The 23,063-nt window shown below is 45.6% G+C and overlaps 1 protein-coding gene across 1 annotated transcript in view; it reads right to left on the bottom strand.

The window, feature by feature from the left end:
• chmp6b (charged multivesicular body protein 6b) overlaps positions 1-1,559 on the bottom strand; it is a 29,045-nt gene extending 27,486 nt beyond the window's left edge. The window contains exon 1 of the mRNA XM_073026288.1: positions 1,347-1,559. Coding sequence (XP_072882389.1) covers positions 1,347-1,409 — 63 coding nt within the window. The 5' untranslated portion in view covers positions 1,410-1,559. The remainder of the gene's footprint in view (positions 1-1,346) is intronic.
• Between the last annotated feature and the right edge of the window lie 21,504 nt (positions 1,560-23,063).

Here is a 23,063-nt window from a genome sequence, read left to right as displayed (position 1 = left end):
GGGATAATAGCGGCCATATTTCATCAGGAGTTTATAGAAACATGGAAAACCTGCAGCACAATACAGGCCCTTCGGCCCACAAAACTGTGCTGAGTAGGTCCTTACCTTAGAAATTACCTAGGATTACCCATAGCCCTCTATTTTTATAAGCTCCATGTACCTATCCAGGATTCTCTTAAAGGACCCTATCGTATCAGTTTGAGGACATTTGGTACGTCACTCGCAAATTTCTCCAGAGGTACCATGGAGAGCATTCTAACTGGCTGCATCACTGTTTGATACGGAGGTGGGGGGCTATTGCACTGGATTAAAGTGAGCTGCATCCAATTATAAACATAGGCAGCAATATCATGGGCACCAGCCTCCATAGTATCCAAGACATCTTCAAGAGCAAGGCCTCAAAAATGCAGCGTCCATCAGTAAAAACCCCCATTACCAGGACATACCCTCTTCTCATTGCTACTATCAGGAAAGAGGTACAGAAGCTGAAGGCACACACTCAACAATTCAGGACCATCTTCCCCTCTGCAATCCGATTTCCGAATGGACTTTGAATACCTGTACTGCAGTTCAGTTTTTTTCCTATTATTATGTATTGCATTGTACTGTTGCTGCAAAATTAACAAATTTCACGACAAATGCCAGTAAATAGTAAACCTGATTCTGACATTTGAATTGCCAAGATACACTAAGTTACAGACCAAATGCTAGAAAATACGAATGGGTTAGATGAAAAACAAATAAAAGTGCAGTTGCTGGGATCGGAAACGAAAACAGAAATGTTGCAAGCACTCAGCCAGTCAAGCAACATCTGTGGAAAGAGAAACCAGTTAATGTTTCCGATCAGAACTGGTTTCACTTTCCATTGATGCTGCTGCTTACTAGCCATGTTCTTCCGGCATTTGTCTAGCTACGATATAAATGGCTGTAACACTACAACGAAATTAAAATACAGGGTGGTGGAAGCAGATTTAATTAGTGCATTAAATCGCAGGGCTGTTCAGAAAGACTGGCAGGGCTACTTATAGATAGAATCGGTGACTCAATCGGCCAAATAACCCGTAAACCGTGCTGTGATGCCAAATTACTTTAACAGCTGTAGGGAGCTGAGAACGATAGTTGTAATTGCAAGACCCTATGTCAGTAGATGCCTGAGAGGGACTAGAGCAGGGACAGGGGTACCCGGCGGCTTGGGGATGGGGGAGAGGGCCGAAGCACCCAGAGGTGTGTGCCCTCATTCTCCTACCATCACCGTCCCCTACTGTCCCGGGAAGAGCCTTCTTCCCACCCGACCCCCGTGCGGTCCCGGGTCGACCCCACCTCCCCCAGCCTTCCATCCCGCTCACCAGCACGGCCTTATCTTGCTCGGTCACTCGGGACCGCTTCTTCTTGCCGAACAAGTTTCCCATTTGCGCTGCCTCGGTCCGGGCCCGGCCACATTCCCGTCCCAAGGAGAGCAACCACCCGCTCAGCTCCGGCTGTGAAACGTCGCCAAACGCCCGGAGGCCCGGCCTAGGCCGCGCCGTCCCCCTGGTAACCACGCCCGGGCTCTACCTACGGAGAGCTGCCAAGGTCAAAGCGCACGGCGCGCCGTCAGTTCGAAATGCTGCATCTCCTCCAGCAAAGGATTAATTCATTGATCGAGATTCAATACATTAATAAAAATAAAAATTTTTTTGCACAGCTATGGATTACTTTTTAAAGAAATAACGGGGTGGACTGCGAATGGGAACAATTGCACAACACTTTACTTTTGTGGCATTTGATTTTCCTCTGGAAATGACTGTAAATCATCATTGGATCAGCTATGAAGAAATGACAGAGTAGCCTCAATGGGCCAAATGGCCTAATTCTGCTCCTATATCCTATGATGGTCTTTAGAGACTTTAGAGATGGGCACATGGATGATAGAAAAAATGGAGGGTTAGATTGTTCTTGGAGTAGGTTAAAAGGCTAGCACAACACTGTGGGCCAAAGGGTCTGTACTGTGCTGTACTGCTCAATGTTTATTCTATGTTTAAATGGACAAACAAATTGCATGGGATTACATAGGAATGCATCACAAACGTAGGCTTTTCAGTACAACCATCCCATGCCTGTGTTTGTGCTCCAGTGCAATATAAGCAGGGGTTCCCAATCTTTTTGTCTGACAGGGAGCCCTACTGTTAACCGAGGGATTGTGTATTCAGGTTGGGAACCCATGTGTCCAGTGCCCTCTCTCACATATGCTTATCCAGCCCTCCCTCAGATGCAACAATGCTTTTCACAGCAACCACTTCTTGCTGTGAGAGCAAGTTGCACGTTCTCCAAAAGACATATTTAAAGAATTAGGCCAATCAGCCCATCGAGGCTGCTCTGCCATTGCATCACGGCTGATTTATTATCCCTCTCAACCCCATTCTCCTGCCTTCTCTCCATAGCCTTTGATGCCCTTACTAATCAAGAACCTATCAATCTCCACTTTAAGTATACCCAATTGTTGTGTCTGTACAACGACATATCAAATAAATAAAGGCACACACTCTGAGGTGAAGTTAACATGTACAGTATATTCACTTTGCAGAGAGAGCAACAAATCAATACGCCTGTGTAAGTTATCAGTCAATGATTAATGCTAAGGGGAGTCACTGCGCTACAAGAAATAGATCCGTACATTACACTTCCTCTCCCTTTAGATTATTGTATCATAAACTGTATTTGTAACAAATCATTCAATTTCCCTTTAACAAATCATATTCAAATACCATGCCTTCGCAAATAACATGTTTTCAGTTGATTTTTCTCCTTTAAGTAACAGTTTATAACTAACTTTGCTATACCAGTCTTTGGGTGGCGCTCTGTTTCTTTCAGGATGGCATCTCTGGACCTGTGGAGTGGCATCGGGTTTGGAAGGTGTCTTGTCAAAGTCAACTTTCTCTGTTGCAGGTGTCACTTTGCTGTTGGTAACATGACCATCACTGAAAGGTAAGTCCTGTGGCTGGAGTGTGTCCGTCTTGTTGGATGCAGTCGACTCAGGGGTGTTCTTTGGCTGAGCATCCAGTATCCGGTCCACATTGACGTCTCCACGTCTGATCTCCAACATCCACTGTGTACATCAGTGGTCTAGTTCTTTTAGCTATCCTACTGGGTGTCCATGACTTCTCGGTAATCACGCTCTAGGGCTTCTTGTCCAATCTCAAAACTCCTTGCTGATTTACTTGGCAGCTGGCTGAACTGTTTATTCTGCACTTCCCACCGTAGATCTGGTTTCAGGAGGTCTATGTGAGATCTCAAGTTCCTGTTCCTGAACAACATTTCAGGTGTTTGATTTGTCGTCGCATGTACAAAGCTCCTATCCACAAAAAGGAAGTTGTCCACCTTGTGCTGTAGAGAAATGTCCTCCTCGTCCATTGCTTTAATGGACTTCCTGAAGGTTTAGATAAACCTTTCAGCTAACCCATTTATTGCTGGGTGGTGAGGAGTTGTCTTGAAATGTGTGTTGGCATTTTCCTTCATGAACAGTCTGAACTCTTCTGACAAGTATTGTGGTCTGTTGTCACTCACTGTTTGTTCTGGTAAGCCATTTTTGGAAAAGAGAGTCCTCAGAGCGGGAACAGTCTGTTCTGATGTGGTTGACTTCATTAATATGATTTCAGGCCTCTTCAAATGAGCATCCACAGCAATCAGAAACATGGAGTCCATGAATGGCCCAGCAAAGTCAGTATACACTCTTTGCCATGGTGATGACAGCCACTCCCATGGGTGTAAAGTTGCCAGTGGGGGTGCATTTTGAATTTTGTGGCATCCTGAACAGCTTTTGGTCAAGCCTTCAATCTGTCTATCTGTTCCCAGCCACCACACGTAGCTCCAGCAAGACCCGTCAGCAGGACTGTGTACCCAGGCGTCCTTCATGCATATTCTCCGATGCTCTGGTGCAACAGGTTAGAGGGAATCACAACGCAACACCCACACATCAGGGTCCTTTGACATACAGACAGCTGGTCTCGTCTCACTCAGACCTCTGGAAACATAGGATTACCACAAGCGAGCCATCCTTGCATGGTGATTTCGTAGGCTTTTGACAATGTTGGGTCATTCCTTGTTTCTCTTGTATTTGTTACTGGTAGCTGGTCTGCCAATGCTGTGTGGAATACCTCTGCTGGGTCACAGAATGAAGACTTTTCTTCTTCAGTTACTAACAGTGGAAGACATGACAAGCTGTCAGCACTGCTGTGTTATTTGGTACCCTTGAACTTCATATCATAAGCGTGGGATCCTAGGAAAAGTGCCCAATGTTGTAACCAGGTAGCAGACAGGAATTCCTTTCCTGGGGTTAAAAATAGACACAAGGGGCTAGGGGTCTATCACCAAACTTTTGTCTGTAGAGGTAGTGATGGAACTTCTTTACTCCCCATACTAGACTAAGGGCCTCTCGGACGATCTGTGCATAGTTGCATTCTGAGCTTGTCAGTGATCTTAAAGCAAATGCAATTGGGCGTTCAGATCCATCTTTCATAGTGTGTGACAAAACGGCTCCAATGCCGTAAGGGGACACATCACACGCCAATCCGATGGGCAGCAACAGGTCATAAATGGTGAGCAGTTCATCGGATGTTATTAGTCTCTTTGCTTCTCTGAATGCTCTTTCACATCTTTCAGACCATTCCTATTTTTCTCCTGTCTGTAACAGTGTGTTCAATGGATGCAGCACTGTAGCAGTGCTTGGGAGAAACTGACGGTAGTAGTTTGCAGGCCCAAGGGTGACCTGAGTTGTGACACATTTTCCAGTTTTGGTGCCTGCACCGCTCCCCACCTGGAGTACTGTGTGCAGTTTTGGTCTCCAAGTTTGAGGAAGGACATTCTTGCTATTGAAGGAGTGCAGCATAGGTTCACAAGGTTAATTCCCGGAACGGCGGGACTGTCATATGTTGAAAGATTGGAGCAACTGGGCTTGTATACACTGGAATTTAGAAGGATGAGAGGGGATCTGATTGAAACATATAAGGTTATTAAGGAATTGGACACGTTGGAGGCAGGAAGCATGTTCTCGCTGATGGGTGAGTCCAGAACTAGAGGCCACAGTTTAAGAATAAGGGGTAGGCCATTTAGAACAGAGATGCGGAAAAACTTTTTCACCCAGAGAGTGGTGGATATTTGGGATGCTCTGCCCCAGAAGGCAGTGGAGGCCAAGTCTCTGGATGCTTTCAAGAGAGAGTTAGATAGAGCTCTTATAGATAGCAGGGTTGAGGGATATGGGGAGAGGGCAGGAACGGGGTACTGATTGTGTATGATCAGCCATGAACACAGTGAATGGCGGTGCTGGCTAGAAGGGCCGAAGGGCCGACTCCTGCACCTACTGTCTATTGTCTATTGCTTCAGTCTTCTCTTGTGTCTTACGTAAGCCATGCTTGTCAATGACGTATGCAATATATGATTTCATTCTTGAAAACTCACATTTCTCTCTCTTTGTGCACAGACCATATTCACTCAGCCTGGTGAGCACTTTTAGCAAGGTTCTGGAGGTTCTCTTCATCATTCTTGCCAGTCACGATGATGTCATCAAGGTAACACTGTGTTCCTGAGATATCTTGGAGCACTCAATCCATTGCTCTTTGCCAAATTCCTGGAGCCAATGCGACGCCAAAGATGAGACAATTATACTTGGACAGTCCCTTGCGAGTATTGATGGTGAGGAACTACCTGCTTGACTCTTCAATCTCAATTTGCAGATAGGCTTGTGACAAGTCAATCTTTGATAACCTCTCTCCACCTGCCAAAGATGCAAAAGTGTCTTCTATTCATGGCAGGGGATACTGCACGGTACACAGCACCGGGTCGATGGTCACTTTGAAGTCCCCACATATGACAACAGCTCCAAATTTCTTGATCACTGAGACAATGGGCATGGCCCAATTGCTCCACTCAATCTTGAAGAGAATGCCAGATGCCTCCAAGCTCTGCAGTTCAGCATCCGCTTTAGGACAGAGTGCGTAATGCACTGGGCACGCTTTATAGTTTCTTGGTATTGCTGCTTCATCCAGTTCAATTCTGGCCATCATGCCTTTGAGTTTACCTATCCCCTTCTCAAACACCTTTTTCATCAGTATTAAGCAGCTGTGACAGTATCTGGCTAGAGCTACCATTATGGCTGCAGTTGCCTGTTGATGACAATTTGAGGGCTTTGATAGTGTGCCAGTCTAGTTGAATTTTTCTCAACCATTCATATCTGAAAAGTGCTGGCTGTCCACTTTTCAACACATAAAGCACAAACTGCTAAGTTTTGCCTCCATACATCACATTCACTTTCAGTTTACCTTTGGGAGACACTTTTTCACCTGTGTAGGTCCTTAGAATCACTGAGGTCTTTTCTAAAGGTCGTTTGGAAAACTGACTGATATAGTCAGCCTCTGAAATGACAGACACACTGACCCTGTATCCAGCTCCATTTTCAGTTTTACACCAGACACATCTGTTGTGATCCATAGGATTTTGTGATCTGCTTCAGTAATGCTGTACAGTTCTAGGCATGACAGTTCACCTTTGTCAGACTCTGTGTTGTCTGATTCAGTTTCGCATTCAGTCACTTTAAGCATTTGTTTAGTTTTGTGTTTGAAACTTTTCACTCTGTCTGTTTTTTCTTTTTGGTCGTGCTTTTTGTCTCACTTGCCCACTCTCCCAAAATGGCCTTCTCTGTGACACTTTCTGTAAACATTTTCTTTGAACCAACAGTCATTTGCATAATTGGATTTTCCACATTGATAACTTTTTTGGCATATTGCACCATTCAGGGACATCTTGTGCATTTCACATTCTAAACTCTTTTTTTGTAGTTCTGCCACATACTTTGCTGCAGTCCCCAATGGTCAAAGCCTGTTGTAAGGTTAGGTCTCTTTCTGACAGTAGCCTCTTTTAAGTGCTTTGACTATGTATGCCACATACAAGCCTGTCCCTTAATGCATCAGAACGTCCATATTCAAAGTCACAGTATTGGGAATGTTTGTGCAGTTCTGCAATATATTCAGAAAAGCCTTCGTCCTTCGACAGGTTGCTTATATGAAATCTAAATCTCTCAGCTATTACTAGTGGTTTTGGGTTCAAGTGATTTTGCAAAACTGCAACAATTTCATCAAGTGTCTTGCTTGCTGGCTTTTCAGGAGTTACTAAATTGTGTAAGAGATTTACGTTCTCGCACCCTTAAGCTAAGAAGTGCGGAGTCTTTCTTTACCTCATCCACATCATTAGCATTACAATACAGTTCAACCCTCTCGATATATGATTCCCAGTCCTCATTAGCACTATCAAGTTCATCAATTTTCCCAGTGAAGGCCATTACCATGTTATTTTTCACTTATGCTTTGCTAGTTGTGCATCCCTTACTGTGTACTGTGCACTGTTACTTACGCGCACTTTTCTAGCATCCGTGACCGCCTTCTCCGTCACCATACTGGTTCAGTTCACTCTTTCCTCTCACCGTCTCTCTCCCTCCAAATTCTGTCATCTCATTACTGTCAGTCCAGTTGGCAATATTCATTGACATTCAGCCTCATATTCGTCGCCAACTTGTTGCAACTGTGCAACTACATATCAAATAAATAAAGGCACACACTCTGAGGTGAAGTTAACGTGCATATTCAGTTTGCAGAGAGAGCAACAAATTAATGCACATGTGTAAGTTATCAGCCAATAATTAATGCTAAGGGGAGTCATTGTGTTAAAAGAAATAGATCCTTACTTTACACCAATAACTTGGCCTCCACAGCCATCTCTTCACTCTTCAGTTAAAAAGACATTTCATCTGCACCTCCTGTGTCTTCCTTATTGATGAGAATCCAGCATTTTCCACTTTTACTTTCCTCAGTTAATGAAGGGTCTCAACCTGGAGACTCAACTGTTTATTTCCCTTCATAGAATCCACCAGAGAGTTGCTCTATATTTCCAGCATCTATTGTTTCTCCAGGGTCTCACTAATCCCCCACCTGGCTCCATCTACACATCATCTCCTTCCTCCTGGTTTCACCTATCAACCTCTGCATAACTCCTCCCCCTTGCCTTTTTATATTCTTTATTGCCCCTCTACACTTTCACATTCCTCTTACAGGGTCTCAATCTTCCCAGAAGCTTGGTTCTCAACAGAAGACTCTATTAACAAGCATACTGAACTGGACGCAATTAACGAACTTACGCGTCTGCGGGGTCACGGCTGAGGGATGAGCACCAATGCCCTCAACGACCGATATCCGGGGAATAGGGCCAGTAGCGATCACTCAGTTATCCAGTCCCACCGGATCCCGGCCAGCACGGCAGCCAAGCAATCAGAACAACGAATCAGACCAATAAAATGTGAGAACTCAGATGAAACAACATTCAATTGCGCACTGATGATGTCACCTCGACTAGCAACGAAACGTTAGTGACTTAATCTGTAGGTTCGGCGAAGAACTCTACAAACAAACGTCAACCATCTTTCCGCCTCCACAAATGTTGCTTGACCAGATGAGTTTCTTCAGTTTAATGTAAGGTGGTAGTTCTTTTGGCAGAGTCACTAAAATTAAATTCCACAGCTGCTCGATGTTCAGATCACTAGTGCAGACTGTGGGGTTAGAACATAGAGCTTATTGAACACTGAAGCCTATAGGATTTTGAAAGGCCTGCATAGAGTAGATGTGGAAAGGATGTTACCTATAATGGGAGAGTCTAGGACCAGAGGGCACAGGCTCAGAATGGAAGGATTTCCCTATGAAACAGAGATGTGGAAGAATTTCTTTAGCCAGAAGGTGGTGAATCTGTGGAATTCATTGCCACAAACAGCTGTGGAGGCTAAACCATTGGGTATTTTTAAAGCGGAGATTGATAGGCTCTTGATTATCAAGGGATTCAAAGGTGATGGGGAGAAGGCAGGAGAATGGGGTTGAGAGGGATAATAAGTCAGACATGATGGAATGGTAGAGCAGACTCAATGGGCCGAATGGCCTAATTCTATTCCTATATCTTGTGGTCCTATAGAAAAATACATTACAGTATGAGCTCTTCAGCCCATGATGATATTTTATTTAGAGATACAGTGCGGAATTGGCCCTTCCTGGCCAACAAGCCACACCGCTCAGCAACCTACCTGCTTAACCTTGGACTAATCACAGGACAATTTACAATGACAAATTAACCTACTAACTGATATGTTTTTGGACGGTGGTAGGAAACATATGCTGTCCTCTATAAAGTTACTCCATGAACAATCTGACCCCCACCGCATATGGCCCATAACCTTCCATTTTCGATTGATCATGCTGCCCCTGTGATCAATTGCTATTCACCTACAGCTCAGTGGCAGCACCCTACACTCACGTGGGTTAGGGTTGCAGGAAGGGTGTGCAAACTCAGCACAGGCAGCACCGGAAGTCAGGATTGAAGCCAGATCACTGAGGTGGAGTGGGCTGAGAAATTCAGGTTCCAAGATTGGAACGTCTCTAGTAGCCCTTTTGGTTGAACCACACAGACGCCATGGCCAATAAAGCGCACCAGGAGCTCTACTCCCTAAGGGGGCTAAAACAATCTGGCACGCCCCTATTGGCCTTCACCAATTTTTATCAACGCACCACAGAAAGCATTCTCTCTGGCTGCATCCTGGATTAGCTCCACCCAACACTGCAGAGAGCTGCGGACACAGCTCAGCACATCACCAACACCAGACCCCTTTCATGGATTCTCACTAGAATAGTCGCTGCCGTGGTAAAACAGCCAGCAAAATCGAAGACCCCACCCACGCCAGACATTCTGGCTTCACCCCCCTCCCATTAAAAAAGCCTGAAGGTACAGATCACCAGGCTTAAGGACAGCTTCTCACTTACTTCCTGCCTGTTACACCACTGGCATTTCAGGGCAGCAATGAAGGTCCTCCATTTCTGGCGGTGTTCACGACCTTCCCCATCATGTCAGTAGCTTCCTCTCGGTTTTTACTACTACCAGCCATGCACATCTCGCCCGGGTGGAGACTCAGGAATACCGTCACACTCAGATGTAGAAGGATTCTTCATCGCTGCTTCCCTAACAGTTTTGTTTTACCAGTCAGGGTGGTTAGCCCTGAGCTGAACCCCCAAACCTGGAGAACTGGTGAACTTCTCTTAGTCTGGACTCTACTCTTTGACCTGATGGGTATGGATGACCCTACCAAGAGCCAAAGCATAAAGCCCTGATTCCAGCCAACATAGCTCGCTGGGTTAACGAGGCACACAAGCCTCCAAACCACGACAAGCTCTAATCCTCATGCAGGAAGAACAGCTTCTATTTCACTGCTACAACATCATTGAACGATTCCCTTGTACAATAAGGAGGACTCTTGACCTCACAATCTACCTTGTTGTGGCCTTGCACCTTATGGTTTGCCAGCACTGCACTTTCTCTGTAACTGTAGCTCTATAGTTTGGATACTGTTACTGTTTTCCCTTCCCTTGTGCTACCTCAGCGCACCATTGTAATGAAATGATTGGTGTGGATGGCATAAAACAGTTATTCACATGCCTTGGTACATGTGACAAGAATAAACATATTTACTCTAGTCAGAAAAGATTTGGAACTCAAAGATGGATTTCCTCCGGTAGTTTTGGTCCCAGATTCATCCAGGCCCTCCAGTTCCTTCCCGCATTCCAAAGATGTGCTGGTCAGTTGGTCACTGTAAATTGCTCCTATTGGTAGGTGAGAAGGAAAGCCTGGGGGAAGTGGTTGAGAACGGGTGAAGAATTTAAAAAAAAATGGATTAATATAGGATTAGTGTAAATGGATTGCTCATGGTCAGCACGGACTCAGTGGGCAGAAAGGCCTGTTTGAGAGCTGTATGACTCTGAATTTAACACAGAAATATAAACCTGCTGCCGGAGAAGCTGTAGTTTTCCCCAAGGCCACAGGTTGGAGCTCTCTTTTTATTTGTTGAAAATAAATTACTTGGGATTTGAAAAAGCACGGCGTTATTGAGTCTGTATTTGAAAGTGGCTCAGTTGGTCTACTCTACCACCTCTACAAAGACAACAAACTCTTTCCCTTCAGACTCTCATCTAGCCCAAATGTTTATTGTCATCTCAGTTTTGGTTCTCCCTATACTTTCATCCTATAAACACAAGTGATTCTTCAGGTGCCTCTGACACCAGTGGGTATAGCTTCTCTTTTGCCTGTACCTTCAATGACCTTAAATACTTCTACCAGATCCCCTTCCAAGTTCTGTTCTGATTTCTCCACTCTGTCCATAAGACCCCAAGATATAGGAGCAGAATCAGACCATTCAGCCCATCGAGTCTGCTCTAGCAGTCAATTGTGACTTACATACACACAATGGCTTGGCCTCCACAGCCATCTGAGGCAATGAATCCCACAGATTCGAATGATCCTTCTGAACTCCATAGACAACAGAGACACCGTGTTTCCTGCGCGTTTCCTACTTGTTTCTGTTATATTGTTTGATAAGCGCACAATTTCTACAATTAAGATTTCATATTAAGACTACTTTAAACTGCAAGAAGAAATAAAATACTTAGACTGTACACATAACCAATGCCCCTTATCCTTGGAATAATTCCTGGAAATTTATTTTGCTTTTTCTCCAAAGCCATTGCATCTTTCCTAGGTTAGGCATCCAGAACTGGATGAAAGAGTGATACCTCTCTCTCCCTCATTTGAAGAGAGAGAGAGAGCCCGTGAACGATTAGTTTTTGTTGTACTGCAGACCATGGTCTTTCTCGGGGGCTTTGCTGTTGATTGCTTGGTGGGTGGAGGGTGCTCTTGCTTTGATTTGTTGAGCTAAGTCGGGAGGGGGAGGGTGTTGCTCTGCGAGAGGGGGCTTTGGGGTTCTAACGTTTTTACTGTCACTCGTTCTTTGGGGCACTCTTCTGTTTTTGTTGATGTCTACGAAGAACAAGAATTTCAGGATGTACATTGAATACATTCTCAGATATTAAATGGAACTATTGAATTATTGAACTATTATAACTATTGATCCTATTGATCCTAGTGTTCAATAAAAGTTCATCATGACTACCTTGTTCTTGTTCTCTGTATTAATATTCACAATCCCCAGGGTCCTGTTTTTTCAAGCACCCTTTCAACCTGCCTTGTCTTTTTCAACACGTTACCCCTGGACCTCTCTGTTCTTGCATCCCTCTCGTGCCCTCTCGCTTTTAACCTGAGTATATATTTAATAGGTTAAACAAGTCAGCAGTCCTCATACCAACTCCTGTTGAATTCCGCTGTGTGCTTCCCTTTCAAATGAAATACAGCTTTTCAATTCTGCTGCTGATTGCTACGTATTCATGTGTATTTTGACCCTTATGGGTTGCTTTCAGACTTCCCTGTGCGCTACGGACTGAATGTAATGTGAGAGGTCATTCTTACAAGTAAAACGGACAGCTGCCCACTTGTTCCTCACCTCTCTGTCTCTCGTGTGTGTTATTCACAGCCACCCAGCTTCCCATTACCGCCGTTGTCGTCGTGGCTATCCCTCGAGGTCGAGGATGGTGGTCTTCCTTCCGTTTCCACACAGCGAAGACGCCTGTGCATGTATTTGTTTAACGTGTACTTGATGTTGCGCTTCAGGAAGCACACGATACTTCACAGATCCACTAACTGATTCCAATGGCGTGGAAACCACGACGATTGGAGCTGATGGATTTGTTGCAGCCTTCATCCGCCTTCACAGCTGTTGAGTTCGAAGTAACTTCATCCGCCTGTTCCACCGTTGAGGTCTTGGTTGGATTGTTCTTTGTCACGGACCTCACCATTGACCTTACCGCCATGGGTGACCCTACCAGGAGCATAGCTCCAGACAGCATCACTCTCGGGATCTCAGGACCACACAATCACAAGCAGAACACTTGCTTCTGGTTATTTGGCTGATTTCCTATCCCCCTGTCCATTCTATTTCACGGCCTTCGATCCCGAAGACATGCGGCACTTCACCACCTGCACTGCATCTGATCCCAGGACACAGCTTTCTGTTCCAGAATGTCAGAGTTCCTCTTGTCCGTACCTACCACCCAATCTGCCTCCACATCCAACACTTCATCCTCCGTAACTTCCAGCATGTCCAAAGGGATCCTACCACCTAACATATCTTTACCTTCCTGCACCTCCCCCCCCCCACACACTTTCCACAGGGATCGTTCCCTCCAGGACTCCCTTGTCCATTCGTCCCTCCACCCCCCCCCCCCCCCCGGCACTTCTCCCTGCAGGCAGCCGAAACGCTACACCTCCTCCCTCACCTCCATTCGGCTCCAGGTGAGGCGACACTTCACCTGAGAACCTGCTGGGGTCATCTATCATGTCTGATGCTCCCGAAGGAACCTCCTCTACACCGGTGAGTCCCCGGGTAAATCGGGGGAACCACTTCCTCAAGAACCTCCGCTCCATCAGCCACAAGTGGAGCTTTCCGATGGCCAAGCACTCTAATTCTCATTCCCATTCCCGTTCCGACAAGTCAGTGCGAGGTCTCCTCGTGCCGAGATGAGGCCCTCTCAGTGTGAAGGAACAACACTTTATATTCCGTCTGGGTAGCCTCCAGCCTGATGGCTGGATTTCTCCTTTCAGTGAAAAAAAATTCCCTCCCCTCCCCTCTTCCTCTATTCCCAACTCTGTCCTTCTATCTCTTCTCACCTGCCTATCACCATCCCCTGGGTCCCCACACCTCCTCCCTTTCTCCCATGGTCCACTCTCCTCTCCTGTCAGATTCCTTCCTCTCCAGCCCTTGACCTTCCCCACCGACCTGGCCTCACCCATCACCTTCCAGTTTCCCCTCCCACACTACCATTTACTCTGGCATCTTCTCCTTTCCTCCTCAGTCTCGGCTGTTGACTGTTTATTCATTTCTATAGATGCTGCCTGACCTGCTGAGTTCCTCCCGCGTTCTGTGTGTTACTTTCAACAAGTCTGTTCTTGCCCTTTTCTCATGGACCATCTTCCATGACTTCTGAAAGTATTATTAACCAAGTTACACATGATTTGCCCGTGACAAATCCATTCTGGCTTTCTTTAATCATCTCACACTGGTCCAAACGATTGCTTATTCCGATCCTGGTTATTGTTTTTAGAACTTCCCTATCACCAAGATTATACTGACTGGTCTGTGGTTATTGGATATATCTCTGAGTGATATTTGCAATTTTTTCTCAGGGATCACTCCTGAATCTGTACTTATTACTGTTTCTAGATTTCTATTAAGACCATTCATAACATTTTCAGATATTCTTCATGGAGAAACCAGAAGATGGCACTAAAGTATTTGTATTTGACTATTTTTTAAAAATTCATTGACATGCTGTGAAAATGCACAAATTTATTCATCAAACTTAAAATGTGTTATAAAGATCTAGCCCTTTGTAATAATGATCAGAGTGGCACAGAGAGAATCTATATTTAACAGCAAGTAACCTTTATTGTCTCAATTAAAAAGCATGTGGGTTATCAAACTAACTACCTGTGTGCAGACCCAGTAGGGTTCCCTGACCTTCCATGAACAGTCAATGAAGAGGAAAGGTTTACCCAGGAGATGATTCTACACTGGCCAGGCATTCTTCATGGTCCCAACATCCATGTGTCTGTGGGGTCCTCCTCAACCACAATGGTTAGTCTCTGGTTGCTGGAGAGTTATTGCTGTCTTGTATTTGAACCTCCTGACTCAGCTGATACCCCTCCATCCCATTGGCTCAAGGTCACCTGACCTACATGGGCCATCTTCTTACTGGCTCAGATCCAGGGCTACAACCAGCATTGTTCTATTGCTTCTGCCCACCCCCCCCCACCCTTCCCCCAGCCTCGTGCCTTTGCTCCTTTCAACTCTGACTGGTTGAAACTCAGTAACCCAGACACTAAGATTTCCAGATTGGTTCTTCAGCAAGTCTACCGCTTTACGTAATAAATAGCCACTCGTCTGAAAATGGTCTCAGGTTTAGCAGCTGAAACGAGTTGTGTTCACATTCAATTGCTCTGAATAGATTATCCCAGAGCAAAAATCAGTTCAGAGTTCACCATGCGGGGGGCTGCAAGGACAATCTCACAAAATGGCCGCCTCCATCTCCTTCAAGCACGTGGCAAGACCCAAGACATTTGGTTTCTCTCCTTCCACTGTCCTTGATTTATCCGAATTCACTGATTTGTAGACTGTAGTTCTTTCTGGCCAACAAATGTAAACACTCTAATAATTCCAAAATATGATACCATAAAACCATAAGACATAGGAGCAGAATTAGGCCATTCAACCCATTGAGTCTGCTCCGCCGTCTCATCATGGCTGATCCCCGATCCCATTCAAGCCATACACCTGCTCTCTCACCATATCCCTCAATGCCCCGACCAATCAGAAATCTATCAACTTCCGCTTTGAATATACCCACGGACTTGGCCTCCACCCCAGTCTGCGGCAGAGTGTTCCATGGATTCACCACTCTTTGGCTAATTCCTCCTTACCTCTGTTCTAAAAAGGCCGCCCCTCAATCTTGAGGCTGTGCCCTCTAGTTCTGGATACCCCCCCACCAGAGAAAACATCCTCTCCACATCCACCTTTCAACATTTGGTAGGTTTCAATGAGACCCTCCCACATTCTTCTAAACTCCAGTGAATACAGGCCCAGAGCTGCTATGTTAATGAAGTGTCAGAGGCCGAGGCACTTGGCATTTCCTCTGGTCACAAGTTTGGGTTGAGTACACCAACCAAACAGGAAACTCAGTGACCTCACACGTTCCCTAGAAGGCAAGAGAGTGAGGGGAGATTTGATAGAGGTATACAAATTATGAGGGCTATAGACAGGGCAAATGCAAACAGGCTTTTTCCACTGGGATTGGGTGAGACCAGAACTAGAGGTCATAAGTTAAAGGTGAAAGGTGAAATGTTTAAAGGGAACATGAGGGTAACTTTACTTAGAGGGTGGTGCACGTGTGGAATGAGCTGCCAGTGGACGTGGGTTTAATTTCAACATTTCAAAAGGTTCAAAGGTTCAGTATGCTGGCTGGTGGCATAGTGGCATCAGCACTGGACTTCAAGGCAGATGGTCCTGAGTTCAAATCCAGCCAGGTCCCAACCTGGGCAGCACAATATCTGCGCGGAAGAAAGGCCTGGCGATCTACTTCCGTATCTTGCCATGAAAACCCTATGGTCCATTAGGTCATGAAGAGTCAGATTCGACTTAATGACTGAATAACAACAACCAACATATCCCTATACAACTCCGAGATTCGTCTTCTCCAGATAGCCACGAAACAAAGAAAGAACATGAAAGTCATTCATTGAGAAATATCAGCCCCACCCTCCGCACAAAAAAGAACAACATCCTGATTATCAACCCCCAAAGCCCCCTTCCCTCTCACAAAACGGAACAAGAACATCGACCCCCAAAACCCCCATAACAAATCAGAAAGAAATGGGTGAAAAACACAGAATATAAAAACTATGTCTGAGCAGATCCACAGTCCATAAGCACGATAGTCCAACAGAACCACGGTAACATCTTCCATCGTCAACAAAGAGGGACGCACCAGGCAAGTGCAGAGGCCTACCTGCCCACCACTGCGAGCCACGCAGACGCCTTCTCCGGCAGCAATCAAAGGAAGGCAGGCAGCACTGAACTCTCGCTCCCCTTCCGCATTTGCCTCGATCTCTCAATCTTCCTCGATACTTTAATCGACGATTAATGGACGCTTTAATCAGCAAAATGGAACTGAATATCAGCTTGTGCCCCCCGTCTTGAAGCTTCTTCACCTTCAGGCCATCCAAGTATGCATTTCCTTCCCGTAATCTCCCTGAAGACAGCGGAGCACTGGATCACTCAAACTATCACAAGCGTGAATAGTTCCAGAAACAAGATTCAAAGGATCAAGGGATCAAAGGTTAAAGGTTCGTTTTATTGTCAAAATGCGCATGTTCAACACAACTCTGATATTTGTCCACTCCAGATAGCCATTAATTACAGAAAGACCATGGGTGCTGATGAAAGAGAAGACATCGATTTGCCCCTCCACTCACCGGCATGAGAAAGGAACAAAAATTCACTGACCCCAAAATCCCCACTTCGCCACAGCAAAAAACAGCCACAATAACTTTCACCAACCCCATACACATAACAATCCCCAACCCCCTCACTCGTAGAAAGGAACAGTGACAGCAGCACCAAACCCCCAACCCTCCCCCTTACACACAAAAATTAGCAGATCACCCACCCCCCAACTGTCCACACAGAAAAAAACACCAAAAAACTGAAGGAAATCAACAGTACAGTCCAGTAATCACACAAATCTCAGAATATAGGAAATGTATTTTTGTCTGCATGCGGGGAGAGCAGCCGCACGAACTCCATCCTTTCATAAAGAGTGCCCATTGACCCAGGTCCAAATGCGCCGATCCATCTGCTGATTGTCTCTACTGGGAGCCATCACTGACCCCCTCCGCATTCACCTCGATGCTTCGAGGTGGAGTCATTCATGACCCCGTACCTCATCTCTGGTATTTTCCACGAGTCAGCTTGTGTTCTCAATCCTTTTCAGCAACCCCCCCGCCCCCAGCCCCATCTCTGATCTCCACGAGGCAGGTCTTCAGACGCAGCGTAGCACTGGTTCCTTCGATCAAGTTTCAGCATTAAGATTCAACATTTCAGCATTCTCAGCATGTGGAATGAACTGCCAATGGAGCGTTCAGGTTCAATTTCAACATTTAAGAGAGGTTTGGATAGGTCCCTGGATGGGGGGGGGGGGGGGTATGGAGGGCTACGGTCCAGCTGCGGGTCAATGGAACTTGGAAGAATGATAGCCCATCGCGGATCAGGTGGGCCGAAGAGCCTGTTCTGTGCTGTGCTGTAGAGGTCTATGACATGGAGAAGGCACCTGAGTGCACTGTGGGCACCGAATAGTGTAGTCATTCTTGGAGCTCCACATGAGTTGAGTAGCAATGGACAAACCTAGCGAGCCCTTGCCAACATCTCCCTGGCAACCACCATCTTAGTCTTTCTCCAGGTTTAAATTCATTTTTCTCATTTAGAACATAGAACCTAGAATGGTACAGCACAGTTCATGTCCTCCTGCCCTCAACGTTGTGCCGACGTTTTCGCCCTCTCCAAGATCATTTGCTCTTAGATCATCAAGATCTAAGCTCACGTTGATGAATGTGAAAGGAACTTCCCTTTTTGCTAAATTTCTTCTGGCACTTTGGGCGTTTAGTGCTGAGATCAGCAGGAGGCGCGGGGGTCGGGATTCTGCTTTCTGTCTACCTGTGGCTTGTTTGGCAGAGAACTGCTCAGCAGACTGCCTCCTGGTAGCGAGAGGGCTGAGTCAGATGCTTTAAATAAGTCTCAGTTCAAGCCTCCAATGTTAGTGACGTTTATATTTTCTGAAAGAGAACAGAACCAGTCATTATTCAGACCAACAAATGATGTAGAGTTGAATCCGAGACATCAAAGCTTTCCTCTCACCCACCACCCTCCATTCCCTAGATGCTGCTTGACCAGTTAAGTTCAAAGTTTCATGTTCGCAAACTTACTTGAAAGATGAGTGAAATTCTCATCCTATTCATTTAAATGTATTACAAGTAACAAAGGCTCAAACTTTTTTTTTGTGCATCAGCTGATACAGATATCGCTGTTTCAAATGGTTCAATTTAATATCAGAGAATGTATACAGTTTTCAACCTGAAATTCTTACTCTTCACAGACATCCATGAAATGGGGAAAAAAATCCAAAGAATGAATGACAGGAAATGTTGGAACCCCGAAGACCCTTTCCTCCTCCTGCGCCCTCGCTGCAGCAAAAAGTATCAAAGCTCCAGCCCCCACCCACCACACAAGCAACAGCAAAGCCCCCAGACACTGTGATCTAGAGTCCATCAAAAACTACTGTCCGTCCCAACACTTTAACATCCTAGACGGGCCCTGGCTCCCACTGCTCTCCAGTCAGAGCACCCACCTCCTATCCCAGCCGGTTCTTCAATCCAGCTCACCAGCACACCTCAGATTCCTCGCGTCCTGACGGTCTGGACCAGCCAGCCACGTGGAACCTCACCCGAAACTTCACTGAGCTCCAAGTACACCACGGCTCCCACACAACCATTCGATTTCCTTAGCCACCCTTTCAAGAAACCCACGTTTATGGAACATGATCTCCTCTGTACAGAATTTTGCTAATTTCTTTTTTTTTGTAATTTATTTTTATTGAATTTCATCATCAAACAAACATTTCCATAAGATGTATTTCAGATTCTTTGATGGAGGTCCTTAATGACGGATAGCACCTTTTTTAAGAATCGCCTTTCGAAGGTGTCCTGGGTGCTGGGGAGGCTCGTGCCCGTGATGAAGCTGGTTGAGTCTGCAACTTTCTGCAGCTTTTTCTGACCCTGTGCAGTGGCCCCTCCATACCGGGTGGCGATGCAGCCAGTTAGAATGCTCCCCACGGTACAACTATAGAAATTTGCAAGAGTCTTTGTCGACAAGCCAAATCTCTCCAAGCTCCAAATGAAATATAGCTGCCGTTGTGCTTTCCTTTGAGTTGCATCAATATGTAGGGCCCAGGATAGATCTTTGGAGATATCGACACCCAGGAACATGGAGCCACCTACCCTTTCCACTGCCGATCCCTCGATGAGGACTGATGCATGTTCCCTCGACTTTCCCTTCCAGAAGCACACAATCAGTTCCTTGGTCTTACTGACACTGAGTGCTGCAACACCACTCAACCAGCTGCATGCCTTCTTGTCACCATCTGAAATTCTGCCAACAATAGCTGCCAGAAACGCTGCCAACGATGGTTGTGTCACTGACAGATTTATAGATGGCGTTTGAGGAGGAGGTGTTAATTCTGATCTGTGATCTCCTGATGACGAAGTCAAGGATCCAGTTGGTGCAGAGGTCCAGAGTTTGAAACTTGTTGGTTAACACTGAGGGGAAGATTGCTTTGAATCAATAAACAGCAGCCTGACGTATTGTCCAGGTGATCCAAGGCCGAGCGGAGAACCAGTGAGGTTGCACCTGCTGCAGGTCTGTTGGGGTGATGGACAAACTGCAGCCAGTCCAGGTCCTTTCTCAGGCAGGAGTTGATCCAGTCCATGGCATCCTGGGATCTCTTGCTGATATCCTACGATTTTCACACTCAACGTTCTCTAGACTTTACGGAGAACGGTGCGATAAACAAAAAAAAACATCCAGTGAGCGGCAGATCTGTGGGTGAAAAGACTTGTTAATGAGAGCGGTCAGAGGAGAACGGCCAGACTGGCTCAGGCTGACAGGAAGGCGGCGATAACTCAAACCACCAAGCGTTACAACAGTGGTGCGCCGAGCAGCATCTCTGAACGCACATCACACTCTGAAGTGGATGGGCTACAACGGTCGACCACCCCGGGTTCCATTCCTGCGCTACCTCATTAGGTACGCTCCTGTACTTGATAAAGCGACCACTCAGAGTATATTGAGGAAGTGTCTGCCGAGCAGCCTTCAGTCTGTTGACCAGCTTTGTTCCGCATTCACGGCCTCTGCAGGAGAACTGGCCCAGAATCTTATTGTACGTTCAATTGTTCCTGGCTGTGAAAAATGAAGCCATCACACAATCTTATGTGTTTAATGTCATCATTGCAAAGAACAAACATTCTATGATTTGAGTGATTATTATAATTTACACTGAGAATACTGCTTGAGTTGAAGATCTTATCAATAATGGAACAGTTTCCCCGAAGACGGAGAGAAAATTCACAGGCTGCCACTGCAATCTATCTGATTTCGGTTTCAATCTGAGTTTCTGTTTACAGATTCCAATTGGCTCTCTTGTGGAATTATTCAGGATTTTAAACCGAATGGTGCAACAGCCTTTCTAAATAGCATCTCAGGTGTTGAGAAATGCACTCAGAATCTACGGAGGAGCATTATTAAAAAAAAAGACTGAGGAGGAAATGAGAAATTAGCACTGAAGACGAAAAGATAGTTTCCGCCAATCATGGTGCAGTTATGATCCCTCATATCAGCCATTTCCGCCCTGGGAAAAAGGTGTTGCCTCTCCACTCAATCATCTTGCCCACCTCTTTCAAGTTGCCTCTCATCCTCCTTGGCTCTATTGAGAAAAGTCCTATTTAGTCAACCTTTCTTTATAAGACCATAAAACATGAGAGCAGAATTAGGCCATTTGGCCCACTGAGTCTACTCCGCCATTCAATCATGGCTGATTATTTTTCCCCATCCTCAGCCCCACTGGATTAGACATTCTCTCTAATCCAGGCAGCATCCTGGTAACTCTCCTCTGCAGCCTCTTTTCACGAGCTTTTCTTTACTTTCACGATCTGGGCATTACGGGCCAACTGTTATTGCCATCCATCAATGCCCTGGCCGGGGTATTTCAGAGGGAATAGGCACCTCTTAATTGTATCTGATTTCACCACTTCCTCTTGCAGTGCATCCCAGATATCAACCCTTCTATGTAAATAAAACTCACCCCTAAGGTCGCTTTTAAAACTTCTTCCTCTCACCTTCATAACTCCTTCCTTGAAGGTCACTGGGGGAGCCACCTCCCAGCTTAGGGAAAGCGCTCCAGTCCAGATGCAAGGACTCAACTCCAAATGCGGACAATTCCTTTCCTCCCACAGGTGCTGCTGGGATCATTATAGGAAGGATGTGGAAGCTTTAAAGAGGGGTGCAGAGGAGATTTACCAGGATGCTGCCTGGATTAGAGAGCACGTCTTATGAGGACAGGTTGAAACAAGCTAGAGATTTTCTCTTTGGAGTGAAGAAGGATGAGAGGCAACTTGATAGAGGTGTACAAGATTATGAGAGGCAAAAGCAGAGTGACAGCCAGCTCCTTTTTCCCAGGGTGGAAATGGCCAAGTACCAGAGGAAATCCTTCTAAGCTGAGTGGAGGAATGAAGGAAAGTTTTAAGGAGGCGTCAGAGGTAGTTTTTTACACAGACAGTGGTGGGTGTGTGGAACATACTGCCAAGGGTGGTGGTTGAGGTGAATACATTAGGGACATTTCAGAGACTCTTACAGGAATGAAAGGAAAATAGAGGGTTATGGACTAGGGAGGAGGGAAGGGTTAGGAGGTTAAAAGACCATTGTGGGCTGAAGGGCCTATATTCGATGACATGCTGTGCTCCCCCAGCAGACTGTAATCAGTTTATTGAGCAGTGACATCACCTTCACCACATAAGGCAGCTCTTTAACAAAGACAGAGACAAATCTGATCTCCAATTAATGACCGATTATTAACATAGGAAGTTTACTTTAAGAGAATGAGGCCAGCATTCTCAAAGTGACACCTGGCAAAATAAATCAAGCATTCCTGACAAAATGTCCCCGTCCTTAGTAATGGCTTATGTGAGTGACGCAGGGTGACAGCGCCTGTCTGTATTAAATCATGAAGACTTATTCCGAGGCTGCAGAGGAAGACGTGCTAATGTACATGTGTAATCAGGCCTAAATCCTCTGCGAACCTGGCAAGAACAAGGATTTTGAGTTATAATAAATTATGAAAGGCAGCAAGCGAGAATCTTTAGTCAGCCAGAGCAGAGCTTGTGTTTGCTCTCCGATTGTAAACTCCTAACACACTCAAAGACTTCTTCAACAAATTCCTCTCACGACAGTGACAAGGCCCTGACCAGCGTGGTCTCTAGTTATTAGAATCATAGTCATGGTGTTATACAGCACAGAAACAGCCTTTATCGTATTTTCTATAACCCAGAGAACATTCAAAGCTCTTCTGTCCGTATTCGAACTACATAGATGAAGTCCTGTTCACCCTTTATCTTTGTGTGTTATATACTGCTTCTACTAAAGGAAAATAGACAAGGTCTTTCCATCTTCCATAGCACATCGAAGAGCTGCATTAAGTTCTGATTGTGTGTTCAATATTTAAATAATATTTGAGTAATCCTGTATATATAGTATATATCTTGACCAATGTCAAGATGCTGTTACAGCTCAGCGTTTAACACCACCATCACTTCTACAATTCTGATCGAAAAGCTCCAGAATTTGGGCCTCTGTACCTTTCTCTGCAACTGGACCACAATCTGTGCAGGTTTAAAAAAAATCTTCACCTCGCTGACAACCAACACTAGCGCACCTCAAGGGTGTGTGCTCAGCCCACTGCTCT

Source organism: Hemitrygon akajei, chromosome 22, assembly GCF_048418815.1.
Source record: "Hemitrygon akajei chromosome 22, sHemAka1.3, whole genome shotgun sequence".
Taxonomy (NCBI): domain Eukaryota; kingdom Metazoa; phylum Chordata; class Chondrichthyes; order Myliobatiformes; family Dasyatidae; genus Hemitrygon; species Hemitrygon akajei.
This window is presented reverse-complemented; position numbering and strand designations above follow the sequence as displayed.